This window comes from Salmo trutta, chromosome 13, assembly GCF_901001165.1.
Source record: "Salmo trutta chromosome 13, fSalTru1.1, whole genome shotgun sequence".
In the NCBI taxonomy this organism is placed as follows: domain Eukaryota; kingdom Metazoa; phylum Chordata; class Actinopteri; order Salmoniformes; family Salmonidae; genus Salmo; species Salmo trutta.
Genome location: NC_042969.1, coordinates 90764851 through 90792220, shown reverse-complemented (window position 1 = coordinate 90792220; position 27370 = coordinate 90764851). Strand labels below are relative to the sequence as shown.

Sequence of the window (27370 nt, the reverse complement as noted above, 5' to 3'; positions counted from 1 at the left end):
GCACACTCTTAGTATAAAAGGTATTATCTAGAACCTAAAAGTGTTATTTGTCTGTTCCCCTCCGAAGATCCCTTGTTGGTTCCAGGTAGAATCCTTCTGGTTCCAAGTAGATCCATTTTGGGTTCCATGTAGAACCCTTTCCACAGAGGATTCTACATGGATCCCAAAATGTTTCTACCTGGAAGCGAATATGTCTGAACTGAGAGGGAGCAGAAATCAAATGCAGAGCTCACATCACGGTTACAGTACAGTAGCTATGAGGCATCATTACCCAAATCTTTCGTAGACGGTAGGAAGGTAAACCATCCCCTTCTGAGTGATGACTGCTGGGATTAAAGAGCCTGCTGCAGCAGAAACCTGGCGTAGGCTCCACCTTTGTCATCAGAGTCCCACTGGTTGGCCTGCGTGCACATGCCCCCTTGCGTAAAGCGAGGTCCGTACAGAAATGGTTAGTCGAGATCGTTGTGGAAGAACTTGACTGGCCTGCACAAAGCCCAGACCTCAACCCCATCGAACACCTTTTGGATGAATTGGAACGCCAACTGCGAGCCAGGCCTAATCGCCCAGCACTAGTGCGCCGATCTCACTAATGCTCTTGTGGCTGAATGGAAGCTGCAGTCCCCACAGAAATGTTCCTACATCTAGTGTAAAGCCTTCTCAGAAGAGTGGAGGCTGTTATAGCAGCAAAGGGAGGACCAACTCCATATTAATGCCCAGGATGTTGGAAGGAGATGTTTGACAAACATTATTTTGGTCATGTAGTTTAGCACTGGATTTATAAGCATGAAAAGACACAACACAGTGTGAGAACCAAGTGATTTGATTCCAATTCATTCATCTTCAAATCTGAGACATGAACATTGTGTATCCCTCCTCTTTTCTCTTCTCTGCTTGGCAGAATGTGGTTATATTACATCTTGGTGTTTAACATGAAACTCAAACATAACTTCACGACTACATTTCCATGAGATGATGATGTGTACCTTGTTGTTACTTCTCATGTGACGCTGACCTTAGTAAACGTTGTTTACACACATTTTGTTTGTCCTTTGAAAATCAGTTTACAGCGAGAACAAAGACTAAAGTCTGTTTCTTCAAGCATAGATAAAATCAACCTTTACAAGCAATCTGCACTTTGTGGTGTAAAAACATGCCTCAGTTGGATCTGTGTCAGTCAGTGGCAGAGTACCACTGACCTGTGTGCAAACCTGCATCCAAACTGGCACCCTATTCCTAATATAGTGCAAAATGTTTGACCAGGGCACATAGGGAATAAGGTGCCACTTGGGACTCAGTCTACACAGATTGGTGATTGCAGAATGCTAATGTGATTGGTCACTTGAGTAGAGGGTCCATGTCTTGTGTCCTCATACATGATTTCATCATAGTTTATTTATTTATATTTTTTATTTCACCTTTATTTAACCAAGTAGGCCAGTTGAGAACACGTTCTCATTTACAACTGCGACCAAGATAAAGCAAAGCAGTGCGACAAAAACAACAACACAGACTTACACATAAACAAACGTACAGTCAAAAACACAATAGAAGAATATATGTAGAAGAGTAGGGAGGTAAGGCAAAAATAGGCCATAGAGGCTAAATAAATTACAATTTAGCATTAACACTGGAGTGATAGATGTGCAGATGATGATGTGCAAGTAGCGATACTGGAGTGCAAAAGAACAAGAGGGTAGGTAATAATATGGGGATGAGGTAGTTGGGTGGGCTATTTACAGATGGGCTATGTACAGGTACAGTGGTCGGTAAGCTGCTCTGACAGCTGATGCTTAAAGTTAGAGATAAGACTCCAGCTTCAGTGATTTTTGCAGTTCGTTCCAGTCATTGGCAGCTGAGAATTGGAAGGAAAGGTGGCCGAAGGAAGTGTTGGCTTTGGGGATGACCAGTGAAATATACCTGCTGGAGCGCGTGCTACGGGTTGGTGTTGCTATGGTGACCAGTGAGCTGAGATAAGGCGGGGCTTTACCTAGCAAAGACTTATAGATGTTTGGCGATGAATACAGTGAGGTGGAAAAATGTATTTGATCCCCTGCTGATTTTGTACCTTTGCCCACTGACAAAGAAATGATCAGTCTATAATTTTAATGCTAGGTTTATTTGAACAGTGAGAGACAGAATAACAACAAAAGAATCCAGAAAAACGCATGTCAAAAATGTTATACATTGATTTGTATTTTAATGAGAGAAATAAGTATTTGACCCCTCTGCAAAACATGACTTAGTACTTGGTGGCAAAACCCTTGTTGGCAATCACCATCTATAGCTACTCTAAATTGCATACCAAAAGCACAGTTGTGCTCTATGTAGGGAATAGGGTGCCATTTGGGATTAACCCTATCTACTAAATGAAAAGGGCAGGAGGACAGTTTGTGTGGCCCTTTGTTATTAGCTCCAAGGTATTTCTAATCCACCAGGTCTCATTCTGCCATGGATCAACCAGTTATATACAGTTCTGACCTGGATCAACCAGTTATATTACAGCTCTGCCATGGATCAACCAGTTATATACAGTTCTGACCTGGATCAACCAGTTATATTACAGCTCTGCCATGGATCAACCAGTTATATACAGTTCTGTCATGGATCAAGCAGTTATATTACAGCTCAGTCATGGATCAACCAGTTATATACAGTTCAGTCATGGATCAACCAGTTATATTACAGCTCAGTCATGGATCAACCAGTTATATACAGTTCTGTCATGGATCAACCAGTTATATACAGTTCTGTCATGGATCAACCAGTTATATTACAGCTCTGTCATGGATCAACCAGTTATATTACAGCTCTGTCATGGATCAACCAGTTATATTACAGCTCTGACCTGGATCAACCAGTTATATACAGCTCTGACCTGGATCAACCAGTTATATTACAGTTCTGTCATGGATCAACCAGTTATATACAGTTCAGTCATGGATCAACCAGTTATATTACAGCTCAGTCATGGATCAACCAGTTATATACAGTTCTGTCATGGATCAACCAGTTATATACAGTTCAGTCATGGATCAACCAGTTATATTACAGCTCTGTCATGGATCAACCAGTTATATACAGTTCAGTCATGGATCAACCAGTTATATTACAGCTCTGTCATGGATCAACCAGTTATATTACAGTTCTGACCTGGATCAACCAGTTATATACAGCTCTGTCATGGGTCAACCAGTTATATACAGCTCTGCCATGGGTCAACCAGTTATATACAGTTCAGTCATGGATCAACCAGTTATATACAGCTCTGTCATGGATCAACCAGTTATATACAGTTCAGTCATGGATCAACCAGTTATATACAGTTCTGACCTGGATCAACCAGTTATATACAGCTCTGTCATGGATCAACCAGTTATATTACAGCTCTGTCATGGATCAACCAGTAGACACCTTTCCATTGGCTCTGCTTCCCACACTCTTAGAAAAATAGTGCTTTTCATGCCCTGGTCCAAAGTAGTGTTCTGTATAGGGAATAGTGTACCATTGGGTCCTGGTCCAAAATAGGGCTCTATATAGGGAATAGGGTACCATTTTGGACACACACTGCACTCTTAGAAAAAAGGGTTCCAAAAGGGTTGTTTGGCTGTCACCATAGGATAACTCTTTTTGGTTCCAGTAAGAACCCTTTTGGGTTCCATGTAGAACCCTCTGTGTAAATGGTCCGACATGGAACTCAAAAATATTCTATCTGGAACCAAAAGGGTTCTTCAAAGGGTTTTCCTACGGGGATGGCCGAACAACCCCTTCAGGCTCTAGATAGCACCTTTTTTTCTAAGAGTGTGGGAAGCAGAGCCGTTGGAAAGGTGTCATCTCTATGTCTTCAATTGAGCTCTGACCTGAGTCAGCAGCTCTTGTATAGACTGAACAAGTTATTATTTCATGGTAGGACAGTAAAGTGTGTCAAAGAATATTGACCTTCAAACATTAACTTTAAAATGTTTACTCTTTCACGGCAGTGCAGTTGGGTTTCCAATAGAAGTAATGTCCTACGTTGGCTACAAAGCTTTTTGGGACAACTCTGTCCCCCGCCCTGGCAACTCTGTCCCCCGCCCTGACAACTCTGTCCCCCGCCCTGGTAACTCTGTCCCCTGCCCTGACAACTCTGTCCCCCGCCCTGGTACTCTGTCCCCCACCCTGGCAACTCTGTCCCCCGCCCTGGCAACTCTTTCCCTCGCCCTGGTAACTCTGTACCCCGCCCTGACAACTCTGTCCCCCGCCCTGGTACTCTGTCCCCCACCCTGGCAACTCTGTCCCCCGCCCTGGCAACTCTTTCCCTCGCCCTGGTAACTCTGTCCCCCGCCCTGACAACTCTGTCCCCCGCCCTGGCAACTCTGTCCCCCGCCCTGGTAACTCTGTCCCCCGCCCTGGCAACTCTGTCCCCCGCCCTGGTAACTCTGTCCCCCGCCCTGGCAACTCTGTCCCCCGCCCTGGTAACTCTGTCCCCCGTCCTGACAACTCTGTCCCCCGCCCTGACAACTCTGTCCCCCGCCCTGACAACTCTGTCCCCCGCCCTGACAACTCTGTCCCCCTCCTTGGTAACTCTGTCCCCCGCCCTGGCAACTCTGTCCCCCGCCCTAGTAACTCTGTCCCCCACCCTGACAACTCTGTCCCCCACCCTGACAACTCTGTCCCCCACCCTGGTACTCTGTCCCCCACCCTGACAACTCTGTCCCCCGCCCTGACAACTCTGTCCCCCACCCTAGTAACTCTGTCCCCCGCCCTGACAACTCTGTCCCCCACCCTCGTAACTCTGTCCCCCGCCATGGTAACTCTGTCCCCCGCCCTGACAACTCTGTCCCCCACCCTGACAACTCTGTCCCCCACCCTGGTAACTGTGTGTACAGAATAGTTTTGTAACTGTGTGTACAGAATAATTGTGTAAATGGGTACATTATAGTCTGGCAACTGTAAATGCTGTATGTTGCAGATCTGGGGGATTTCAGTGGGAGGACGAGAGGAGGCGTGTCTGTAAGGGAAGGACAAGGAGTGGTGCTCATGTGTACTCCACCCCCTCATTCACCAGGTAAGACCCTGGCCCCTGACCCCTAACCCCTAACCCTTCTCATGTATACTCCACCCCCTCATTCACCAGGTAAGACCCTGGCCCCTGACCCCTGACCCTTAACCCCTAACCCCTAACCCTTCTCATGTATACTCCACCCCCTCATTCACCAGGTAAGACCCTGGCCCCTGGCCCCTAACCCCTAACCCCTAACCCCTAACCCCTAACCCTTCTCATGTGTACTCCACCCCCTCATTCACCAGGTAAGACCCTGACCCCTGACCCTTAACCCCTAACCCCTAACCCTTCTCATGTGTACTCCACCCCCTCATTCACCAGGTATGACCCTGGCCCCTGACCCCTGACCCCTGAACCCTAACCCCTAACCCCTAACCCCTAACCCTTCTCATGTGTACTCCACCCCCTCATTCACCAGGTAAGACCCTGGCCCCTGACCCCTAACCCCTGGCCCCTGACCCCTAACCCCTAACTCCTAACCCCTAACCCCTAAACCCCTGGCCCCTAACCCCTAACCCCTAACCCTTCTCATGTGTACTCCACCCCCTCATTCACCAGGTAAGACCCTGGGCCCTGACCCCTGACCCCTAACCCCTAACCCCTAACCCTTCTCATGTATACTCCACCCCCTCATTCACCAGGTAAGACCCTGACCCCTGGCCCCTAACCCCTAACCCCTAACCCTGCTCATGTATACTCCACCCCCTCATTCACCAGGTAAGACCCTGGCCCCTAACCCCTAACCCCTAACCCCTAACCCTTCTCATGTATACTCCACCCCCTCATTCACCAGGTAAGACCCTGGCCCCTAACCCCTAACCCCTAACCCTTCTCATGTATACTTCACCCCCTCATTCACCAGGTATGACCCTGGCCCCTGGCCCCTAATCCCTAACCCCTAACCCTGCTCATGTATACTCCACCCCCTCATTCACCAGGTAAGACCCTGGCCACTAACCCCTAACCCCTAACCCCTAACCCTTCTCATGTATACTCCACCCCCTCATTCACCAGGTAAGACCCTGGCCCCTAACCCCTAACCCCTAACCCTTCTCATGTATACTTCACCCCCTCATTCACCAGGTATGACCCTGGCCCCTAACCCCTAACCCCTAACCCTGCTCATGTATACTTCACCCCCTCATTCACCAGGTATGATTCTTTAGCCTCAGCATCCCAAACAGGCAGATGATACAGGTGCATGTGTATTGTTACAAAATATCTTCATCAATGCTTTAATCAGCCATATGCCAATGTAGGATCTTTATTTGAGCCAGTTTGGTACAATAGTAAAATAATCCTGAAGCAACAGGAAAGGTGAAATATAATTAATCAACATTTTTGTAAGGGTTGATACATTTTCTGTTAGGGAAAATCAGGTCGGAAAGTGGAAATGATTAACTTCAGCAGCCTTTTTGAAACTCAAATACACTACAAGTTTGCATTTCCTGCTTTACATTACATTCTCAGCAACAAAATAGAGATCAAATTAAGATCCTTCATCTGTTTATGGCCAGCCAGGTCACTCCATCTTCTCCTCTCCCTCTCTCTCTCCCTCTCCCACCCCTCTCCTCTTCCTCTCTCTCTCCCTCTCCCACTCCCCCTCCCTCTCCTCTTCCTCTCCTCTTAATCTTCCTCTCCTCTCATTTTCCTCTTCTCTTCCTCTCCACTCCTCTTCCTCTCATCTCCCTCTTCCTCTCCTCTCCTCTAACCTTTCCTCTTCCTCTATTCTCCTCTCACTCTTCCTGTTCCTCTTCCTCTGCTCTCCCTCTCCCTCTTCCTCTCTTCTCATCTTCCTCTTCCTCTCATATTCCTCTTCGGCTTCCTCTTCCTCTTCCTCTCCTCTTCCTCTCCTCTCCACTCCTCTCCCTCTCCACTCCTCTCTCTCTTCCTCGCCTCTTCCTCTCCTCTCCCTTTTCCTCTCTTCTCCCTCTTCCTCTCCTTTCCCTCCTCTCCTCTCCTCTTCCTCTCCTCTGCCCTCACTCTTCCTCTCCTTTTCTTCTTCCTCTCCTATCCCTCTCCCTCTCCACTCCTCTCCTCTCCCTCTTCCTCTTCTCTTCCTCTCCCTCTCCCTCTTCATGTCCCCCTCTCTTCCTCTCCATTCCCTCTTCCTCTTCCTCTCCTCTCCCTCTTCATCTCATTTCCCTCTCCTCTCCTCTTCTCTCCCTTTCCTGTCCTTTCCTTTCCCTCTTCCTCTTCTTCTCCCCTCTCCCTCTTCCTCTCTTCTCCTCTCCAACTTCCTCTCCTCTCCTTTCCTCTTCCTCTCCTCTCCTCTCCTCTCCTCTCCTCTCCTCTCCTTTCCTCTTCCTCTCCTCTTCCTCTCCTCTCCTCTCCCACTTCATCTCCATTTCTCTTCCTCTCCTCTTCCTTTCCCGTCCTTTCCTGTCTGTTCCTCTTCTCTTCATCTCTTCTTTCTTTGTTTCTTTCTTTGTTTCTTTCTTTCTTTCCTCTCCTCTTCCTTTCCTCTCCTCTCCTTTTTCTCCTCCAGTAGAAGTGTGTGTGGAAAATCACTGGGGAAGCCAAGCCAGGAAAAAAAGCCATATTATAACCTGTTAGTTCATATGCCTTGTCACTGTGATATATAGGCCTAAGGCCAAGACAATAAGAAGACACAGTGGCAGAATAAATGCAACCACGCCTTTGTTCATCACAAAACCGGAGAGCAACATCTGTCCGGTGAAGTCCACAAAGCATATTGCATGTAACAAACAGTTACATGACCTGCAGCATGGTCAAGCAAGTTCATGTTTCCATTTTTTTTAAACTAAACAACCATTGATTTAGAACCGCAAGAGAAAAATCCATCCTCCTATCTTTCATGACGGTCTATGACTCTGCCATACAGTGTATACTTTTAGTTTTTTTGTCTTGACTAAAATGCTTGTTCGTTAGCCTAACTTCCTTCAGGGCAACGATGTGTCAGGTCAGCTAGTTAACATTAGCCATCTAGCTACATATTGAACTCCATTCTCTCAGGCCAGGGGCAAAATAGAAAGATTTATGGTTGGATCAGAATTACCGTTATAATCATTGTCCAGTATGGAGAATTAAGTAAAACCACAAGTCCAAATCCCTATCTCCATCCATGGCTAATTTAGGAAAGGGACGATTTTTGCTAGCTAGCTAGCCACCAGAGGGCAACAACACAATGAGATGCAACAATTCAAGTTTTTTTGTAAATAACGTTCTGCTTTTGATGTGATCGATGTGAAGCCAAATCCAAATTCTCTTTCCTTGACACTTTTTTTTTGGTGCGTCAGGACCAGTTAAGCTCAACTAGGGCTGTGGCGGTCATTAGATTTCTTTCAGCAAATGTTGACCGCAATTAACATAAACACATGTAGCATCTGCTGGCTTCCACGCAGCCTACAAGCCACTGATGCAGACCTTTGGAACATCTACATTTTAAAAGTCTAATAAATCCATTTAATATAGTCTACACATCACAAAAAAATCCATTATTTATTTAAGACAGTTGTAAAGAAACATGATATGAAGGAAATGTATTTCAGAAGATCAGAATAGCATACTGTGAGTTGTCCTTATGTTAGTCCCTGATGTGGCTATGCCATATGGCTGTGGGCTACACTAGTTCATTTAGCAGACAAGATTTGCTTAGAATTCTGTGGCATTATTTTATAGAACGAATAATACAGTTGAACATAAGATGAATAAAATATAAAGGATATTTTCTCCAAACGATTTCTGAGGGAGTGCGCATATGTGGCTATTCTATAATGAGCGGTTAGCAAAGAAACAGGTCCTCCTATATGCTTAATTTAGAGGTATTTATGTAACTTTAGCCCCGTGCTTCTAAATCTGTATTGCTTGCTGTTGGTGTTTAGTCCCAGGGTCCTTAGCTTAGTGATGAGCTTTGTGGGCAATATGGTGTTGAACGCTGAGCTGTAGACAATAAACAGCATTCTCACATAGGTGTTCCTTTGTCCAGGTGGGAAAGGGCAGTGTGGAGTGTGATTGAGATTGCATCATCTGTGGATCTGATCTCTTTCCTCTTTCCTCCTCTCCTCCCCTCTCCTCTCCTCCATGCCTCTATACCTCCATGCCAGATTGCATGTCATGGTGGAATTGTGGAGAGGGGAGAAATCAGCCACTGCACAGATGTTCACTGAGAGAAAAAAAGATTGAAAACCGTTCAAACACAGTATGATGAATAAGTCAACGTCTAGGTATATAGAGCAAAATACCTCTCATTGATGGCTCTGACTGATCAGCAGGACCCCTCCTTGATGGCTCTGATTGATCAGCAGGACCACTCCTTCATGGCTCTGATTGATCAGCAGGACCTCTCCTTGATGTCTCTGATTGTTCAGCAGGACCTCTCCTTCATGGTTCTGATTGTTCAGCAGGACCTCTCCTTGATGGCTCTGATTGATCAGCAGGACTCCTCCTTCATGGCTCTGATTGATCAGCAGGACCTCTCCTTGATGTCTCTGATTGTTCAGCAGGACCTCTCCTTGATGTCTCTGATTGATCAGCAGGACCTCTCCTTGATGGCTCTGATTGATCAGCAGGACCTCTCTATGATGGCTCTGATTGATCAGCAGGACCTCTCCATGATGTCTCTGATTGTTCAGCAGGACCTCTCCTTGATGTCTCTGATTGTTCAGCAGGACCTCTCCTTGATGGCTCTGATTGTTCAGCAGGACCTCTCCTTGATGGCTCTGATTGTTCAGCAGGACCTCTCCTTGATGGCTCTGATTGTTCAGCAGGATCTCTCCTTGATGGCTCTGATTGATCAGCAGGACCTCTCCTTGATGTCTCTGATTGTTCAGCAGGACCTCTCCTTGATGTCTCTGATTGTTCAGCAGGACTTCTCCTTCATGGCTCTGATTGATCAGCAGGACCTCTCCTTGATGTCTCTGATTGATCAGCAGGACCTCTCCTTGATGGCTCTGATTGTTCAGCAGGACTTCTCCTTCATGGCTCTGATTGATCAGCAGGACCTCTCCTTGATGGCTCTGATTGTTCAGCAGGACCACTCCTTGATGGCTCTGATTGATCAGCAGGACTTCTCCTTGATGGCTCTGATTGTTCAGCAGGACCTCTCCTTGATGGCTCTGATTGTTCAGCAGGACTTCTGCTGTTTGGGTTTTAGGCTGGGTTTCTGCTGTTTGGGGTTTTAGGCTGGGTTTCTGCTGTTTGGGGTTTTAGGCTGGATTTCTGCTGTTTAGGTTTTAGGCTGGGTTTCTGCTGTTTAGGTTTCAGGCTGGGTTTCTGCTGTTTGGGGTTTTAGGCTGGGTTTCTGCTGTTTAGGTTTTAGACTGGGTTTCTGCTGTTTGGGGTTTTAGGCTGGGTTTCTGCTGTTTGGGGTTTTAGGCTGGGTTTCTGCTGTTTGGGGTTTCAGGCTGGGCTTCTGCTGTTTAGGTTTTAGGCTGGGTTTCTGCTGTTTGGGGTTTTAGGCTGGGTTTCTGCTGTTTAGGTTTTAGGCTGGGTTTCTGCTGTTGGGGTTTTAGGCTGGGTTTCTGCTGTTTGGGGTTTTAGGCTGGGTTTCTGCTGTTTAGGTTTTAGGCTGGGTTTCTGCTGTTTAGGTTTTAAGCTGGGTTTCTGCTGTTTGGGGTTTTAAGCTGGGTTTCTGCTGTTTAGGTTTTAAGCTGGGTTTCTGCTGTTTGGGGTTTTAGGCTGGGTTTCTGCTGTTTGGGGTTTTAGGCTGGATTTCTGCTGTTTGAGGTTTTAGGCTGGATTTCTGCTGTTTAGGTTTTAGGCTGGGTTTCTGCTGTTTGGGGTTTTAGGCTGGGTTTCTGCTGTTTAGGTTTTAGGCTGGGTTTCTGCTGTTGGGGTTTTAGGCTGGGTTTCTGCTGTTTGGGGTTTTAGGCTGGGTTTCTAAAGGTTTAGGTTTTAGGCTGGGTTTCTGCTGTTTAGGTTTTAAGCTGGGTTTCTGCTGTTTGGGGTTTTAAGCTGGGTTTCTGCTGTTTAGGTTTTAAGCTGGGTTTCTGCTGTTTGGGGTTTTAGGCTGGGTTTCTGCTGTTTGGGGTTTTAGGCTGGATTTCTGCTGTTTAGGTTTTAGGCTGGGTTTCTGCTGTTTGGGGTTTTAGGCTGGGTTTCTGCTGTTTAGGTTTTAGGCTGGGTTTCTGCTGTTGGGGTTTTAGGCTGGGTTTCTGCTGTTTGGGGTTTTAGGCTGGGTTTCTGCTGTTTAGGTTTTAGGCTGGGTTTCTGCTGTTTAGGTTTTAAGCTGGGTTTCTGCTGTTTGGGGTTTTAAGCTGGGTTTCTGCTGTTTAAGTTTTAAGCTGGGTTTCTGCTGTTTGGGGTTTTAGGCTGGGTTTCTGCTGTTTGGGGTTTTAGGCTGGATTTCTGCTGTTTGAGGTTTTAGGCTGGATTTCTGCTGTTTAGGTTTTAGGCTGGGTTTCTGCTGTTTGGGGTTTTAGGCTGGGTTTCTGCTGTTTAGGTTTTAGGCTGGGTTTCTGCTGTTTAGGTTTTAAGCTGGGTTTCTTTATAGCACTTTGTGACATTGGCTGATGTAAAAAGGGCTTTATAAATACATTTGCTTGATTGATTGATTGGTACAGAGGATGTAGCAGGAATCGTTTGACTCGATCAATATAGTATACATTGAATAAATGAATATTGAGCACTTAACGTGAAGGTGGCAACAGAACACTGGGCTTGTATGTGAAGTTATCACAATGGAGGTTTGATCCTGTGGATACTGCATAGCCTTGTGAAGGTTGGGGATGGACTGACCTAGTCATGAATAGTATCCATTTAATGTTTGCAAGCTTGTTTAAAGGGGCAATATGTCGGGGCAATATGTGTGTACATGTATATATTTGTTGGTATATATTAATAGTATATAGTCATAGATTCTGGAAGAATATAACTACTAAATGACCAACTATGGTACCCCATCATAACTCAAAATATAAGCTTGTTTTATAAGCTTATTTTTTGTAAACCATATAGTTGTAAAAAAAAAAGAAAACAAAACATGTTTTAAACTATAATGTTGATATCATGGATGGTCTGTCCTTGCATCCGTAGCTCTGTGTAGGGGGTGCGTACTGGCGGCAGAGAAGTCAGGCGCAGGAGAGCAAAAACTGATTTACAACAGCACAGTTTAATAAACAAAACCACCGTAAACAGAACAATAATACAATGGGTAAACAAAATCCGTACACACCAGCATCACGTGCACAAGCGCTACAATAAACAATTCCGGACATGGACATGCGGGGAACAGAAGGTTAAATACACAACATGTAATGATGGAATTGAAACCAGGTGTGTGTGAAGACAAGACAAAACAAATGGAAAATGAAAAGTGGATCGATGATGGCTAGAAGACCGGCGACGCCGACCGCCGAACACCGCCCGAACAAGGAGAGGAAACAACTTCGGCAGAAGTCGTGACACTCTGTCTATGAATTTGAGAGTGGTTACATTTCTCCATCCCTCAGAAATGTGCCAAAACAGTGGCGGGATGGTAACTTTGTTGCTGTATGAAATGCAGATTAACCCTTTAAATATTTGGGAGTTCAATGAGTAATACTATTTAGAGGTGTTATGAAGTGAGGATAATTATACACTTTATAAAGGGAAAATGAAGCAAACGTAGAGGTTGATTTATATTTCGTTATTTGGATTGTGTTGTAGGAGGATTCAAAGCTATTAACATGTGGAGATGACAGGGACATTAGAACAGTGATGTAATTGAAAATAATTTGGACGCAGTGGGATGTGAAAAAGGTTATTATTTTCAATTTTATGGCTTTGGCTCTGTATGGGGAGTTGTTCTGTTTTGTTTTTGATCAATGAGAATATGCTTCTGTGAAGTTATTAACTACTAGATGAACTTTGAGTATATTAGTTGCAGCAGTTGGCTTCAGTTGCGCCAATCAATCCTCTGCTTGTTCTTAATTGGCAATGTACTCCTTCTAGTTCAACATTCAAGTGAATTTAGAGATTTGTTTTCATCTGAACATTGCATCAACAATGAAAACATCTTAGATATATAAAACCTGAACACTAGTGAACATTAGTGAATACACCTTGGATATATCACACCTGAACACTAGTGAATACACCTTGGATATATCACACAATAACACTAGTGAACATTAGTGAATACACCTTGGATATATCACACCTGAACACTAGTGAATACCCATTGAATATATCACACAATAACACTAGTGAACATTAGTGAATACACATTGGATTTATCACTCCATTAGTTAACTGGAAATCTTTGTCAGTAAGGTTCAAGCCTAAACGCACTAATGTAATCTACAGCTATTTGTTCTGTCTATAGAACCACATACATTCTATAGAATAACAGACATTCTATAGGATAATCGACATTCTATAGGATAACATACATTCTATAGGATAACATACATTCTATAGGATAACATACATTCTATAGAATAACAGACATTCTATAGAATAACATACATTCTATAGAATAACAGACATTCTATAGTATAACAGACATTCTGTAGAATAACGTACATTCTATAGAATAACAGACATTCTATAGAATAACAGACATTCTGTAGAATAACAGACATTCTTTGCCTTGGAGGAGTCAGAGTGTCATTAACACAACAGTTATTGGTGAAGCATTTAAAGAGTAGCTTGTGAATCCCAAATGGCACCTTATTCCCAATACGGTGCACTACTTATGCCCAGATCGCTAATGGCACCATATATGCCCAGGTCTAAAGTAGTGCACTATAAAGGGAATAGGGTGCCATTTGGGATGTACTCCTACAGTTTCTTCAGTGGTGTATCAGTCTGGCTCACACAACCTGAAGTATGCACACATTTTAAACACTGAAATCAATGGGCTATGAAATTCATGCAATAATTATATTGTAGATGAATCGGTGATGAACAAATGATTGTGTCCATACAGACGACAGTCTTTTCCTCTTTATTTGTACTATGAAGGACACACACACACACACACACACACACACACACACACACACACACACACACACACACACACACACACACACACACACACACACACACACACACCAACACAAGAATAAAAACACATAATTTTGTTCCATGCCAGCGTGGGAACTTGTTACTTTACTGTGGTTTCAATTTGTAGCTCAGTGTGACATCAAACAGAATAATGGACCTGTATATAGTTCATTTATATATAGTTAATGTATATGCATATCTGTGCTGCAGTCTGCCAGCCAGCGACAGCGATGAGTTATGCAGTACCCAATGAGTTATACACCATGTGTTAAACCCCATGAGTTATACCCCATGAGTTATACCCCAAGAGTTATACCCCATGAGTTATACCCCTTGAGTTATACCCCATGAGTTATACCCCATGGGTACTGTATACCCCAAGAGTTATACCCCATGAGTTATACCCCATGAGTTATACCCCATTAGTTAAACCCCATGATTTATACCCCATGAGTTATACCCCATGAGTTATACCCCATGATTTATAACCCATCATTTATACCCCATGATTTATACCCCATGAGTTGTACCCCATGAGATGTACCCCATGAGTTGTACCCCATGAGTTAAACCCAATGAGTTATACCCCATGAGTTGTACCCCATGAGATGTACCCCATGAGTTGTACCCCATGAGTTATACCCAATGAGTTATAGCCCATGAGTTGTACCCCATGAGTTGTACCCCATGAGTTGTACCCCATGAGTTGTACCCCATGAGTTGTACCCAATGAGTTATACCCAATGAGTTATACTCAATGAGTTATACCCAAAGAGTTATACAGTACCCCATGAGTTAAGCCACATGGGTTATACCCCTTGAGTTATACCCCATGAGTTATACAGTACCCCATGAGTTAAGCCCCATGGGTTATACCCCATGAGTTTTACCCCATGGGTTATACCCCATGAGTTATACCCCATGAGTAATGCCCATGAGTAATGCCCCATGAGTAATACCCCATGAGTAATTCCCCATGAGTAATGCCCCATGAGTAATACCCCATGAGTTATACCCCATGAGTAATGCCCCATAAATTATACCCCATAAGTTACACTCAATGAGTTATACCCCATGAGTTATACCCCATGAATTATACTCAATGAGTTATGCCCCAAAAAGTTATACCCCACGAGTTAAATCCCATGAGTTATACCCCTTGAGTTATACCCCATGGCTTATACCCAATGAGGTATACCCCATGAGTTATACCCAATGAGTTATACACTACCCCATGAGTTAAACCCCATGAGCTATACCCCATGGGTTATACCCCATATATATATATATATACACAGTACTAGTCAAACGTTTGAACACACCTTCTCATGCAAGGGTTTTTCTTTATTTTTACTATGTTCTACATTAATAGTGAACTACGAAATAACACATATGGAATCATGTAGTAACCAAAAAAGTGTTAAACAATTATAAAATATATTTTAGATTTTAGATTCTTCAAAGTAGTCACCCTTTGCCTAAACATCAGCTTTGCACACTCTTGGCATTCTCTCAACCAGCTTCACCTGCAATGCTTCTCCAACAGTCTTGAAGGAGGTTCAACACATGCTGAGCACTTGTTGGCTGCTTTTCCTTTTCTCTGCAGTCCAACTCATCCCAAATCATCTCAATTGGGTTGAGGTCAAGTGATTGTGGTGGCCAGGTCATCTGATGCAGCACTCCATCACTCTCCTTCTTGGTCAAATAGCCCTTACACAGCCTGGAGGTGTGTTGGGTCATTGTCCTGTTTAAAAATAAATGATAGTCCCACTAAGCGCAAACCAGATGGGATGGTATATTGCTGCATAATGTTGTGGTAGCCATGCTGGTTAAGTGTGCCTTGGATTCTAAATAAATCACAGACAGTGTCACCAGCAAAGCACCCCCACACCATCACACCTCCTCCTCCATGCTTCACAGTGGGAACCACACATGCGGAGGTCATCTGTTCACCTAGTCTGCATATCCCAAATACACAGCAGTTGGAACCAAAAATCCAAAATTTGGATTCATCAGACCAAAGGACAGATTTCCATAGATATATAACTCATTGTGTGTGTGTGTGTCTAACTCATTGTGTGTGTGTGTGTCTAACTAACTCATTGTGTGTGTGTGTTTCTAACTCATCTTGTGTGTGTGTGTATGTGTCTAACTCATCTTGTGTGTGTGTGTCTAACTCATTGTGTGTGTGTGTCTAACTCATTGTGTGTGTGTGTGTGTGTGTCTAAATCATTGTGTGTGTTTGTAACTCGTTGTGTGTGTGTGTGTTTCTAACTCATTGTGTGTGTGTGTCTAACTCATCGTGTGTGTGTGTGTCTAACTCATCTTGTCCTCTCTTCCCCAGAGATTATCTACACCTGGGTTTTCAACGAGTTCCCGTCATTTGTTGCAGAGGACAGCCGGCGGTTCATCTCCCAGGTAACGGGCAACCTGTACGTCTCCAAGGTGCAGCCTAGCGACGTGGGCAGCTACATCTGTCTGGTGAAGAACACGGTGACCAACGCCAGGGTCCTCAGCCCGCCCACGCCACTCACACTCAGAACAGATGGTGAGACTCACACCCTTCACACCCCTGTTGTGACTTGACTATCATTAATGTGATGACTGTTATTTATTGAATAATTACGTACTATGTTTAATTGTTACCCGATTAAATTAATAATGTAACAATTAACTCATTATGAATTTGGGGCACCATGGGAGAAGTTGTTTAACTCAATCTTTTATACCCCCGGGTATATACCAGAGGGTAAAAAAGGGGGTGACACACTGTCTGGGCTCCCTGGGCTAGTTACGAGTCAAAGTATCCTAATTACAATGATCTCGTTAGAGATCTAAAATCACAATCCTATCATCACAAAAACATTATCTTTTTCCTTGATATTTTCTACACAACGTATAGGATGTAAACCTGATATACACCGTGTAAAAGCTCTTCAAGTTACAATGTTTTCATTATAATGTCTTTATACAAGTTTTAATGACATCACAAAATACAAATTAACTTTCCATATTCCATCTCTCATCATTCCCAACATTCGGATGTTGAAATATATTGTCCCAGTGTTCATTGTTTGATGTTGAAGTTTTGGGCGGCAAACTCTTCTGTAACACAGAGACATTCCATTCACCCATACTAGACACCAGAAAGGAGTTGTCTGCTGCATTACAATTTATGATCGACGTGAGGTGTCATAAAACCCCCACATCAATCCCTCCCTCCTCTGCGGTTGAGAAGGCTCTATAGATGCTGATCAACAGTCCTGATCTTTGGATCCTCACAGAAGAGTCATGACACTCCTCACACTAGACCCATCTGACCTACTCTCACTTGGGTCACCCCTCTCCCTGGACTCTCCTCTGCCCTCCCCATGGACCATCCTTCCTACTCCCCATGGACCCTCCTCCCCCCTCTCCTTGGACCCTCCTCCCCTCTCTCCCTGGACCCTCCTCCCCTCTCCCTGGACCCTCCTCCCCCTTTAACTGGACCCTCCTCACCTCTCCCCTGGACCCTCCTCCCCCTTTAACTGGACCCTCCTCACCCCTCTCCCTGTACCCTCCTCACCCCTCTCTGCAAATAGTCTGGGCAGCCATTTGACCAGATGTCCAGAAGTTTTATGGCTTGGGGGTAAAAGCTGTTTAGAAGCCTCTTAGACCTAGACTTGATGATCCGGTACCGCTTGTAGTGCGGTAGCAGAGAGAACAGTCTATGACTAGGGTGGCTGGAGTTTTTGACAATTTTTAGGGCCTTCCTCTGACACCACCTGGTATAGAGGTCCTGGATGGCAGGAAGCTATTTCCCTCTGTAGTGCCTTGCAGTCGGACGCCGAGCAGTTGCCAAACTAGCTAGTGATGCAACCCATCAGGATGCTCTCAATGGTGCAGCTGTAGAACCTTTTGAGGATCTGAGGACCCATGCCAAATCTTTTCAGTCTCCTGAGGGGGAATAGGTTTTGTTGTGCCCTCTTCACGACTGTCTTCGTGTGCTTGAACAATGTTAGTTTGTTGGTAATGTGGACACCAAGGAACTTGAAGCTCTCAACCAGCTCGACTGCAGCCCCGTCGATGAGAATGGGGGCGTGCTCAGTCCTCTTTTTCCTGTAGTCCACAATCATCTCCTTTGTCTTGATCACATTGAGGGAGAAGTTGTTGTCCTGGCACCACATGGCCAGGTCTCTGACCTCCTCCCTATAGGCTGTCTCGTTGTTGTCGGTGATCAGGCCTACCACTGTTATGTCATAGGCAAATGTAATGATGGTGTGGGAGTCGTACCGGGCCGTGCATTCATGAGTGAACTGGAAGTACAGGAGGGGACTGAGTATGCGCACCTGAGGGGCCCCCGTGTTGAGGACCAGCGTGGTGGATGTGTTGTTACCTACCCTTACCACCTGGGGGCAGCCCATTAGGAAGTCCAGGATCCAGTTGTAGAGGGAGGTGTTTAGTCTCAGAGTCCTTAGCCAATTGATGAGCTTTGAGGGCACTGTGATGTTGAACGCTGAGCTGTAGTCAATGAATAGCATTCTCACATAGGTGTTAATTTTGTCCACATGGGAAAGGGCAGTGTGGAGTGCAATAGAGATTGCATCATCTGTGGATCTGTTGGGGCGGTATGCCAATTGGAGTGGGTCTAGGGTTTCTGGGATGATGGTGTTGATGTGAGCCATGACCAGCCTTTCAAAGCACTTCATGGCTACAGATGTGAGTGCAACATGTTGGTTGTAATTTAGGCAGGTTACCTTAGTGTTCTTGGGCACAGGGACTATGGTGGTCTGCTTAACTTCTATGGGCTACGTGGGACGCTAGCAATGTCATAATTCAACTTTCTCAAACATGCAACTATTTTACACCATTTTAAAGATACACTTCTCCTTGATGTAACCACATTGTCCAATTTCAAAAAGGCTTTACAGCAAAAGCAAAACATTAGATTATGTTAGGAGAGTTCATAGACAAAAATAATCACACAGACATTTTCCAAGCAAGGACATGTGTCAATAAAACCCAAAACACAGCTAAATGAAGCACTAACCTTTGACGATCTTCATCAGATGACACTCCTAGGACGTTATGTTACACAATACATGTATGTTTTGTTCGATAAAGTTCATATTTATATCCAAAAACAGCTTTTTACATTGGCGCGTGATGTTCAGAAAATGTATTCCCTTCAAAATGTGCACATCAATTTACAAAAATACTCATCATAAACGTTGACAAAATATATAACAATTATTTAAAGAATTATAGATAGACTACTCCTGGATGCAACCGCTGTGTACAGATCACTTATCCAAAGGCATAACGCGCGAGCGCAGTACCAGAGACGAAAAGTCAAAATGTTCCATTACCGTACTTAGAAGCATGTCAAATGCTGTTTAAAATCAATCTTTATGGTATTTTTAACGTAAAATTGCGATAATATTCCAACCGAACAATAGCATATTCATTCAAGAAGAAAAAGAAGGAACGGCACGCTTGCGGGATCGTGCATATCCAATCCCTTTGTCCACAGGCAGTCCACTGATTGACTGAGCTCCTATTATCTGCCCAGTGACAGGAGAATGCTGAAAGAACTTTCTGAAGGCTGTTGACAGCCAATGGAAGCCTTAGGAAGTGCAACGTGACCCCACAGAAACTGTAGATTCAATAAACAATCAAAAGAAGAACTACAATTCTCAGACTTTCCACTTCCTGGTTGGATTTTTCTCAGGTTTTTGCCAGCCATATGAGTTCTGTTATAATCACAGACACCATTCAAACAGTTTTAGAAACTTCAGAGTGTTTTTTATCCAAATCTACTAATAACATGCATATTCTAGTTTCTGGGCAAGAGTAGTAACCAGTTTAATTTGGGTACGTTTTTTCATCCGGCCGTGAAAATACTGCCCCCTACACCCCAACAGGTTAAAACATGTTGGTATTACAGACTCAGACAGGGACAGGTTGAAGACAGGTTGAAGACACTTGCCAGTTGGTCAGCTCGCAGGACAGGTCCTGGTAATCCGTCTGGCCCTGCGGCCTTATGAATGTTGACCTGTTGAAAGGTCTTACTCACATTGGCTACAGAGAGTGTGATCACACAGTCTTCTGGAACAGCTGGTGCTCTCATGCATGTTTCACTGTTATTTGCCTCGCAGTGAGCATAGAAGTAGTTTATCTCATCTGGTAGGCTTGTGTCACAGTGCAGCTCTCGGCTGTGATTCCCTTTTGTAGTCTGTAATCGTTTGCAAGCCCTGCCACATCCGACGAGCATCAGAGTCGGTGTAGTACGATTCGATCTTAGTCCTGTATTGATGCTTTGCCTGTTTGATGGTTCGTCGGAGAGCATAGCGGGATTTCTTATAAGCTTCCAGGTTAGAGTCCTGCTCCTTGAAAGTGGCGGCTCTATCCTTTAGCTCAGTGTGGCTGCTGCCTGCAATCCATGGCTTCTGGTTGGGTATGTACGTACGGTCACTGTGGGGACGACATCATCGATGCACTTATTGATGAAGCCAATGACTGATTTTGTGTACTCCTCAATGCCATTGGAGGAATCCCGGAACGTATTCCAGTCTGTGCTTGTCTGTGCTTCGTCTTCTGAGGAGTATGAAATATTGGAGCAATACACAGCGTGGTAAGTGTCCATACTTACACTTTTATTTACTAAACGTGAACACTAAACAAAACAAGAAAACGAACGACAGTCCTGTAAGGCTACACAGCTATACAAAGAAACAACCACCCACAAACACAAGAGAAAATAAACCCACTTAAATATGGCCTCCAATTAGAAGCAACGACAACCAGCTGCTTCTAATTGGAGGTCGTTCCCAAAACTAACATAGAAATTGACAAACTAGAAAACCCACATAGAAATAGAAAACATAGAACATAAACCAAAAACCCCGAAACACACAAAACAAACACACCCCTGCCTCGTCCTGACCAACTACAATAACAAAATGACCCCTTTACTGTTCAGGGCGTGACAGTACCCCCCCCCCCCCAAAGGTGCAGACCCCGAATGCACCTGAAACAAAAAATTACCAAATCAATAAACCCAAACTAAAGGGAGGGAAGGGAGGGTGGCCACCGTCACCGACGGTTCCTGTGCCACACCCCCCCTTCCCAAACCTCCCCCCACAGAGGTGGCTCTGGCTCTGGGCTTAATCCCCACTCTGACCTGTCCACCCCCGCTGAAGGCTTAGGGCTGTAGCGCGTCTCTGAAGACCTCGGCCTGAGGCGCGTCTCTGGAGACCTCGGGCTGAGGCGCATCTCTGGAGACCTCGGGCTGAGGTGCGACTCTGGGAGCTCCGGACTGGAGGGCGACTCTGGGAGCTCCGGACTGGAGGGCGACTCTGGGAGCTCCGGACTTGAGGGCGACTCTGGGAGCTCCGGACTGGAGGGCGACTCTGGGCGCTCCGGACAGGAGGGCGACTCTGGGCGCTCCGGACTGGAGGGCGACTCTGGGAGCTCCGGACTGGCGGACGACTCTGGCTGCGCCGGACTGGCGGGCTTCTCTGGCTGCGCCGGACTGGTGGGCTTCTCTGTCGGTTCTGGACTGTGAGCCATCTCTGTCGGTTCCGGACTGTGGGCCGTCTCTGTCGGTTCCGGACTGTGGGCCGTCTCTGTCAGTTCCGGACTGTGGGCCGTCACCGGAAGCTCTAGACGGGGCACTGTTGCCGGAAGCTCTAGACTGGGCACTGTAGCCGGTAGCTCTAGACAGGGCACTGTTGCCGGAAGCTCTAGACGGGGCACTGTCGCCAGAAGCTCTAGACGGGGACTGCGCACTAAAGGCCTGGTGCGTGGGGCTGGCTTTGGAGGCGCCAGACTAGGGACGTGCACCACAGGGCTAGTGCGAGGAGCAGGAACAGGACGAACTGGACTGGGCAGGCGCACTAGAGGCCTGGGGCGTGGTGCTGGCTTTGGAGGCGCCAGAACAGTAATGTGCATCACAGGGCTAGTGCGAGGAGCAGGAACTGGATACACGGGGCCTTGACTACGCACTGGAGGTCTAGAGCGCACAACCTGCACAACCCGTTCTGGCAGGATTGTTTCCGTAGCCCAGAGTGCTGGCAAAGGGCGAACTGGGCTGTGCTGAGGCATTATGGCTGCCGTGCGTATTTCCGCATAGCTCGGTGCCTTCATGATCCGTTGCTCCCCATAATAAGCACGGGGAGTTGGCTCAGGTCTACAACCTGACTTAGCCATACTACCCGTGTGCCCCCCCCACCCCAATATTTTGAAGGGCTGCCTCTCGCACTTGCCCATCCTTGCGTATAACGCCTCGTAATGGCGCCGCTCCGCCTTAGCTGCCTCCAGCTCCTCCTTAGGGCGCCGGTACTCCCCCGCCTGGTGCCATGGTCCTGCCCCATCCAGGATCTCCTCCCAAGTCCATCACTCTTTATAGCTCCTCTGCTGCTCCTTCCTCCGCTGCTTGGTCCTGGTTTGGTGGGTGGTTCTGTCATAATCTTCGTCTTCTGAGGAGTAAGAAATATCAGACCAATACGCAGCGTGGTAAGTGCCCATACTTATACTTTTATTTTTTAAATGTGAACACTAAACAAAACAAGAAAACAAACAACAGTCCTGTAAGGCTACACAGCTATACAAAAGAAACAACCACCCACAAACTCAAGAGAAAATAAACCCACTTAAATATGGCCTCCAATTAGAAGCAACGACAACCAGCTGCTTCTAATTGGAGGTCGTTCCCAAAACTAACATAGAAATAGACAAACTAGAAAACCCACATAGAAATAGAAAACATAGAACATAACCCAAAAACCCCGAAACACACAAAACAAACACACCCCTGCCACGTCCTGACCAACTACAATAACAAAATGACCCCTTTACTGGTCAGGACTTGACAGTGCTAGCAAAACAGTCCTGTAGATTAGCATCTGCTTCTCTGACCACTTTTTTATTGACCGAGTCACTGGTGCTTCCTGCTTTAATTTTTGCTTGTAAGCAGGAATCATGAGGATAGAATTATGGTCAGATTTGCCAAATGGAGGGCGAGGGAGAGCTTTGTATGCGTCTCTGTGTGTGGAGTAAAGGTGGTCCAGAGTTCTTTTTCCTCTGGTTGTACATTTAACATGCTGATAGAAATTTGGTAAAGCGGATTTAAGTTTCCCTGCATTAAATTCACCGGCTACTAGGAGAGCCATTTTCTTGTTTGCTTATGGCGGAATACAGCTCATTCAATACTGTCTTAGTGCCAGCCTCTGACTGTGGTGGTATGTAACCAGCTACAAAGAATACAGATGAAAACTCTCTCGGTAGGTAGTGTGGTCTACATTAAAGCTTATCATGAGATATTCTACCTCAGGCGAGCAATAGCTCAAGACTTCCTTCGATATCGTGCACTAGCTGTTGTTTACAAAAATACATAGACCGCCGCACCTTGTCTTACCAGATGCCGCTGTTCTATCCTGCCATTACATCGTATAACCAGCCAGCTGTATGTTGATATTGTCATCGTTCAGCCACGACTCTGTGAAGCATAACATGTTACAGTTTTTAATGTTCCGTTGGTAGTTTAATCTTCCGTGTAACTTGCTGATTTTATTCTCCAAAGATTGCACATTTTCTAGCCGAATGGAGGGAAGTGGGGGTTTATTCGATCACTTACATTACATTTTTGTCATTTAGCAGAGGCTCTTATCCAGAGCGACTTACAGTAGTGAATGCATACATTTCATACAATTTCATACATATCATACATTTTTTTGGCCCCCCGTGGGAATCGAACCCACAACCCATGCTCTACCAACTGAGCTACAGGGAAGGCTACTTACAAACTCTCAGAAGGCAGCCCAACCTTCGTCCCCTCCTTCTCTGTCGCCTCTTCACGCAGATCACGGGGATCGGGGCCTGTTCCCGAGGAAGTAATATATCCTTTGTGTCGGGCTCGTCAGAGTCGTGAAAGGAGAAAAAGGATTCTGCTAGTCCGTGGTGAGAAATTGCAGTCCCGATGTTTAGAAGTTATTTTCGGTCATAAGAGACGGTAGCAGCAACATTATGTACAAAATAAATTTAAAAAAGGTACAAACAACGTAAATAAATTAACAAAAAAACACAATTGGCTGGGTGCACGTAAAACGTCTGCCATCTTCTCCGGTTCCATATTAACGAGATGGCTCCTTAACAAGCCCTTTAGACAGACACATGACTCCCATCAGCCATATTAACGAGATGGCTCCTTAACGAGCCCTATCGACTACAGCTTTAGACAGACACATTCCTCCCATCAGCCCTTTAGACTACAGCTTGAGACAGACACATTCCTCCCATCAGCCCTATGGACTACAGCTTTAGACAGACACCTTCCTCCCATCAGCCCTATAGACTACAGCTTGAGACAGACACATTCCTCCCATCAGCCCTATGGACTACAGCTTTAGACTACAGCTTTAGACAGACACATTCCTCCCATCAGCCCTATAGACTACAGCTTGAGACAGACACATTCCTCCCATCAGCCCTATGGACTACTGCTTTAGACAGACACATTCCTCCCATCAGCCCTATAGACTACAGCTTGAGACAGACACATTCCTCCCATCAGCCCTATAGACTACAGCTTGAGACAGACACATGACTCCCATCAGCCCTATAGACTACAGCTTTAGACAGACACATTTACATTTACATTTAAGTAATTTAGCAGACGCTCTTATCCAGAGCGACTTACAAATTGGTGCATTCACCTTATGATATCCAGTGGAACAACCACTTTACAATAGTGCATCTAAATCTTTTAAGGGGGGGGGGGTTAGAAGCATTACTTTATCCTATCCTAGGTGTTCCTTAAAGAGGTGGGGTTTCAGGTGTCTCCGGAAGGTGGTGATTGACTCCGCTGTCCTGGCGTTGTGAGGGAGCTTGTTCCACCATTGGGGTGCCAGAGCAGCGAACAGTTTTGACTGGGCCTAGCGGGAACTGTGCTTCCGCAGAGGTAGGGAGGCCAGCAGGCCAGAGGTGGATGAACGCAGTGCCCTTGTTTGGGTGTAGGGCCTGATCAGAGCCTGAAGGTACGGAGGTGCCGTACCCCTCACAGCTCCGTAGGCAAGCACCATGGTCTTGTAGCGGATGCGAGCTTCAACTGACTCCCATCAGCCCTATGGACTACTGCTTTAGACAGACACATTCCTCTCATCAGCCCTGTAGACTACAGCTTGAGACAGACACATGACTCCCATCAGCCCCAGACAACTCTTTAACGTTACCCAGGTTGAAGTGACACTACCAGGTGTTTGGTTTCACACACTGCACCCTTCTCAGCCCTGACATTTCCAGAACATGAACCATGTGTTTGTGTGAGTGCAGTGAATGGATCAATATTGTTGTTAGACTGTAACCTTTATCATGCCCTTATATAAACCAAGTGTGATTTAATGCTGGACCCTAGGGAAAGCTTTGAAACTGAAAGATTTCAGTTTGATTTCTTTCACCTCTAAACTGTTTCATTCATGTCAACATTGACTTCCTCCTCTCAATGAAAGAGTAGGTCTTCTCTCTGCCTGTCATTATGACGTGATTCCCAGGTGGAAACCTAATGTCAGATTTACTGTCATTATGACGTGATTCCCAGGTGGAAACCTAATGGCAGATTTACTGTCATTATGAAATGATTCCCAGGTGGAAACCTAATGGCACATTTAGATCTGTAATGCATGAGCACTCAGGTACACCACCTGCAAATTATCTAATATTTCACTTCCTGTAGTATGTGTACATAAACATGAAATCAGATATTCATGTGAAAGGATATGGGGATGTTCCTCTTGTTTTGCTGAGGGCTGCAGCTCTGCATGCCGTTGAGAGGGACAGTGTCAGGAACAATATCGAAACTCTACATAGATACTCAGGGAAGCTGTATCATTAGTGTAGTAGACTGCTTTCTGCACACACACACACACACACACACACACACACACACACACACACACACACACACACACACACACACACACACACACACACACACACACAGTCACAGACACACACACATGTGCTTTGATGAAACCAGCCATCAGGGAAATCATCTCTCCTGCATTTTATTTATTTTTTATTTCACCTTCATTTATTAACCAGGTAGGCTAGTTGAGAACAAGCTCTCATTTACAACTGCGACCTGGCCAAGATAAAGCAAAGCAGTGTGACAGAAACAACAACACAGAGTTACACATGGAATAAACAAACGTACAGTCAACACAATAGAAAAAAGAAGAAAGTCTATATACATTGTGTGCAAATGGCATGAGGAGATATGGCAATAAATAGGCCATAGTAGCAAAGTAACAAAGTAGCATAAAATAAACTGAATTAATGGTCGTCAGTGGTGAATGGGATGCTAGGTATTTTATGAAAGCCTCTCAGAGGTCTAGGCTGGGACGGTGATCCTGGAGAGAGGCGAGGTGTTCGATTCAGGTGTCTCTCCCATTTCAGGGTTTTAATACGTCTTACTACACAGAGGACCGTCCATCAGCACCTAGCACATCACAGGTGCTCGTCATTGTCAGGGTTTCAGAGGACCATTGAGAATGTGTTCCCAGGTTCCCAATGCGTTTTGATGAAAAGGACTTTCATGCCCGGAAAGCAGGTAGCGGTTGGCGGAAGTGGTTGATGTGGCAGGATGTATTTATGAGATACAACGTCCCTTCCAGCTACAGCTCCTCTCTCTTTCTGGCTGGATTTGCATAATCTTGTTGTTTTGAAATGCTCCTTAGAGATGTACATAATTCTAAACTCGTTACCATAGTAAATTGGATTGTTCCTCTGATTTACAAAGATGGAAAATGAGAAGGGGACCTGCTCCCGTAAACAGGCTGGCAGGCCTGTGTAGATATCATATCATGGTGTGGTGAGGTTCTTGAGGAGGGGTACTTGAGTCCAGGGTGGGATCGGGGTAGTGTGTGTACTAAGGGTAGCGCCTCTCATCCGGAACATAAATGTGTCTTATACAAGGCTGTACAGCCCATTACACCAAACATTTTCTTGGCAGCCACAGTTTTTAGTAAGCCTCCCACTTATTCAGCCTCGGTCTTATGTACTGAGAATCTGTGTCTAAAAGGCTGAGAATGACATTGGCACACCTTACTCTGAAACCCTCGGGGCCTGCAAGCTGTGTCTGCCCACAGCTGCTGGAGTCTGACCAATTGAAGCGTGCAATCTATGCCCCTGACCAATGAGATGCTGGCATCTGTGCCCCAGTGCAAATGGATGGTAATTACCTTGGAGGTTTAGAAGCTCAAGCTGGATCTGTGTGTTGCCTCACCTCTGTCCTGCCCTGGTTCTAACACTCTTAATCAAACCTGCCTCACTGCATCTGGGCTCTGTTACACCCCTGCGGTAAAGTCATGGATCTTCCCTTCACAACGCAACAGGAGGAAA

The 27370-nt window shown here is 45.4% G+C and overlaps 1 protein-coding gene across 1 annotated transcript in view; it reads left to right on the top strand.

The window, feature by feature from the left end:
* The window catches only part of LOC115206740 (contactin-5-like), a 503383-nt gene that overhangs the window by 270924 nt on the left and 205089 nt on the right, over positions 1 to 27370 (top strand). The window contains exons 6-7 of the mRNA XM_029773946.1: positions 4949 to 5044; positions 16338 to 16541. Of these exons, the coding sequence (XP_029629806.1) occupies positions 4949 to 5044; positions 16338 to 16541 (300 nt within the window). The remainder of the gene's footprint in view (positions 1 to 4948; positions 5045 to 16337; positions 16542 to 27370) is intronic.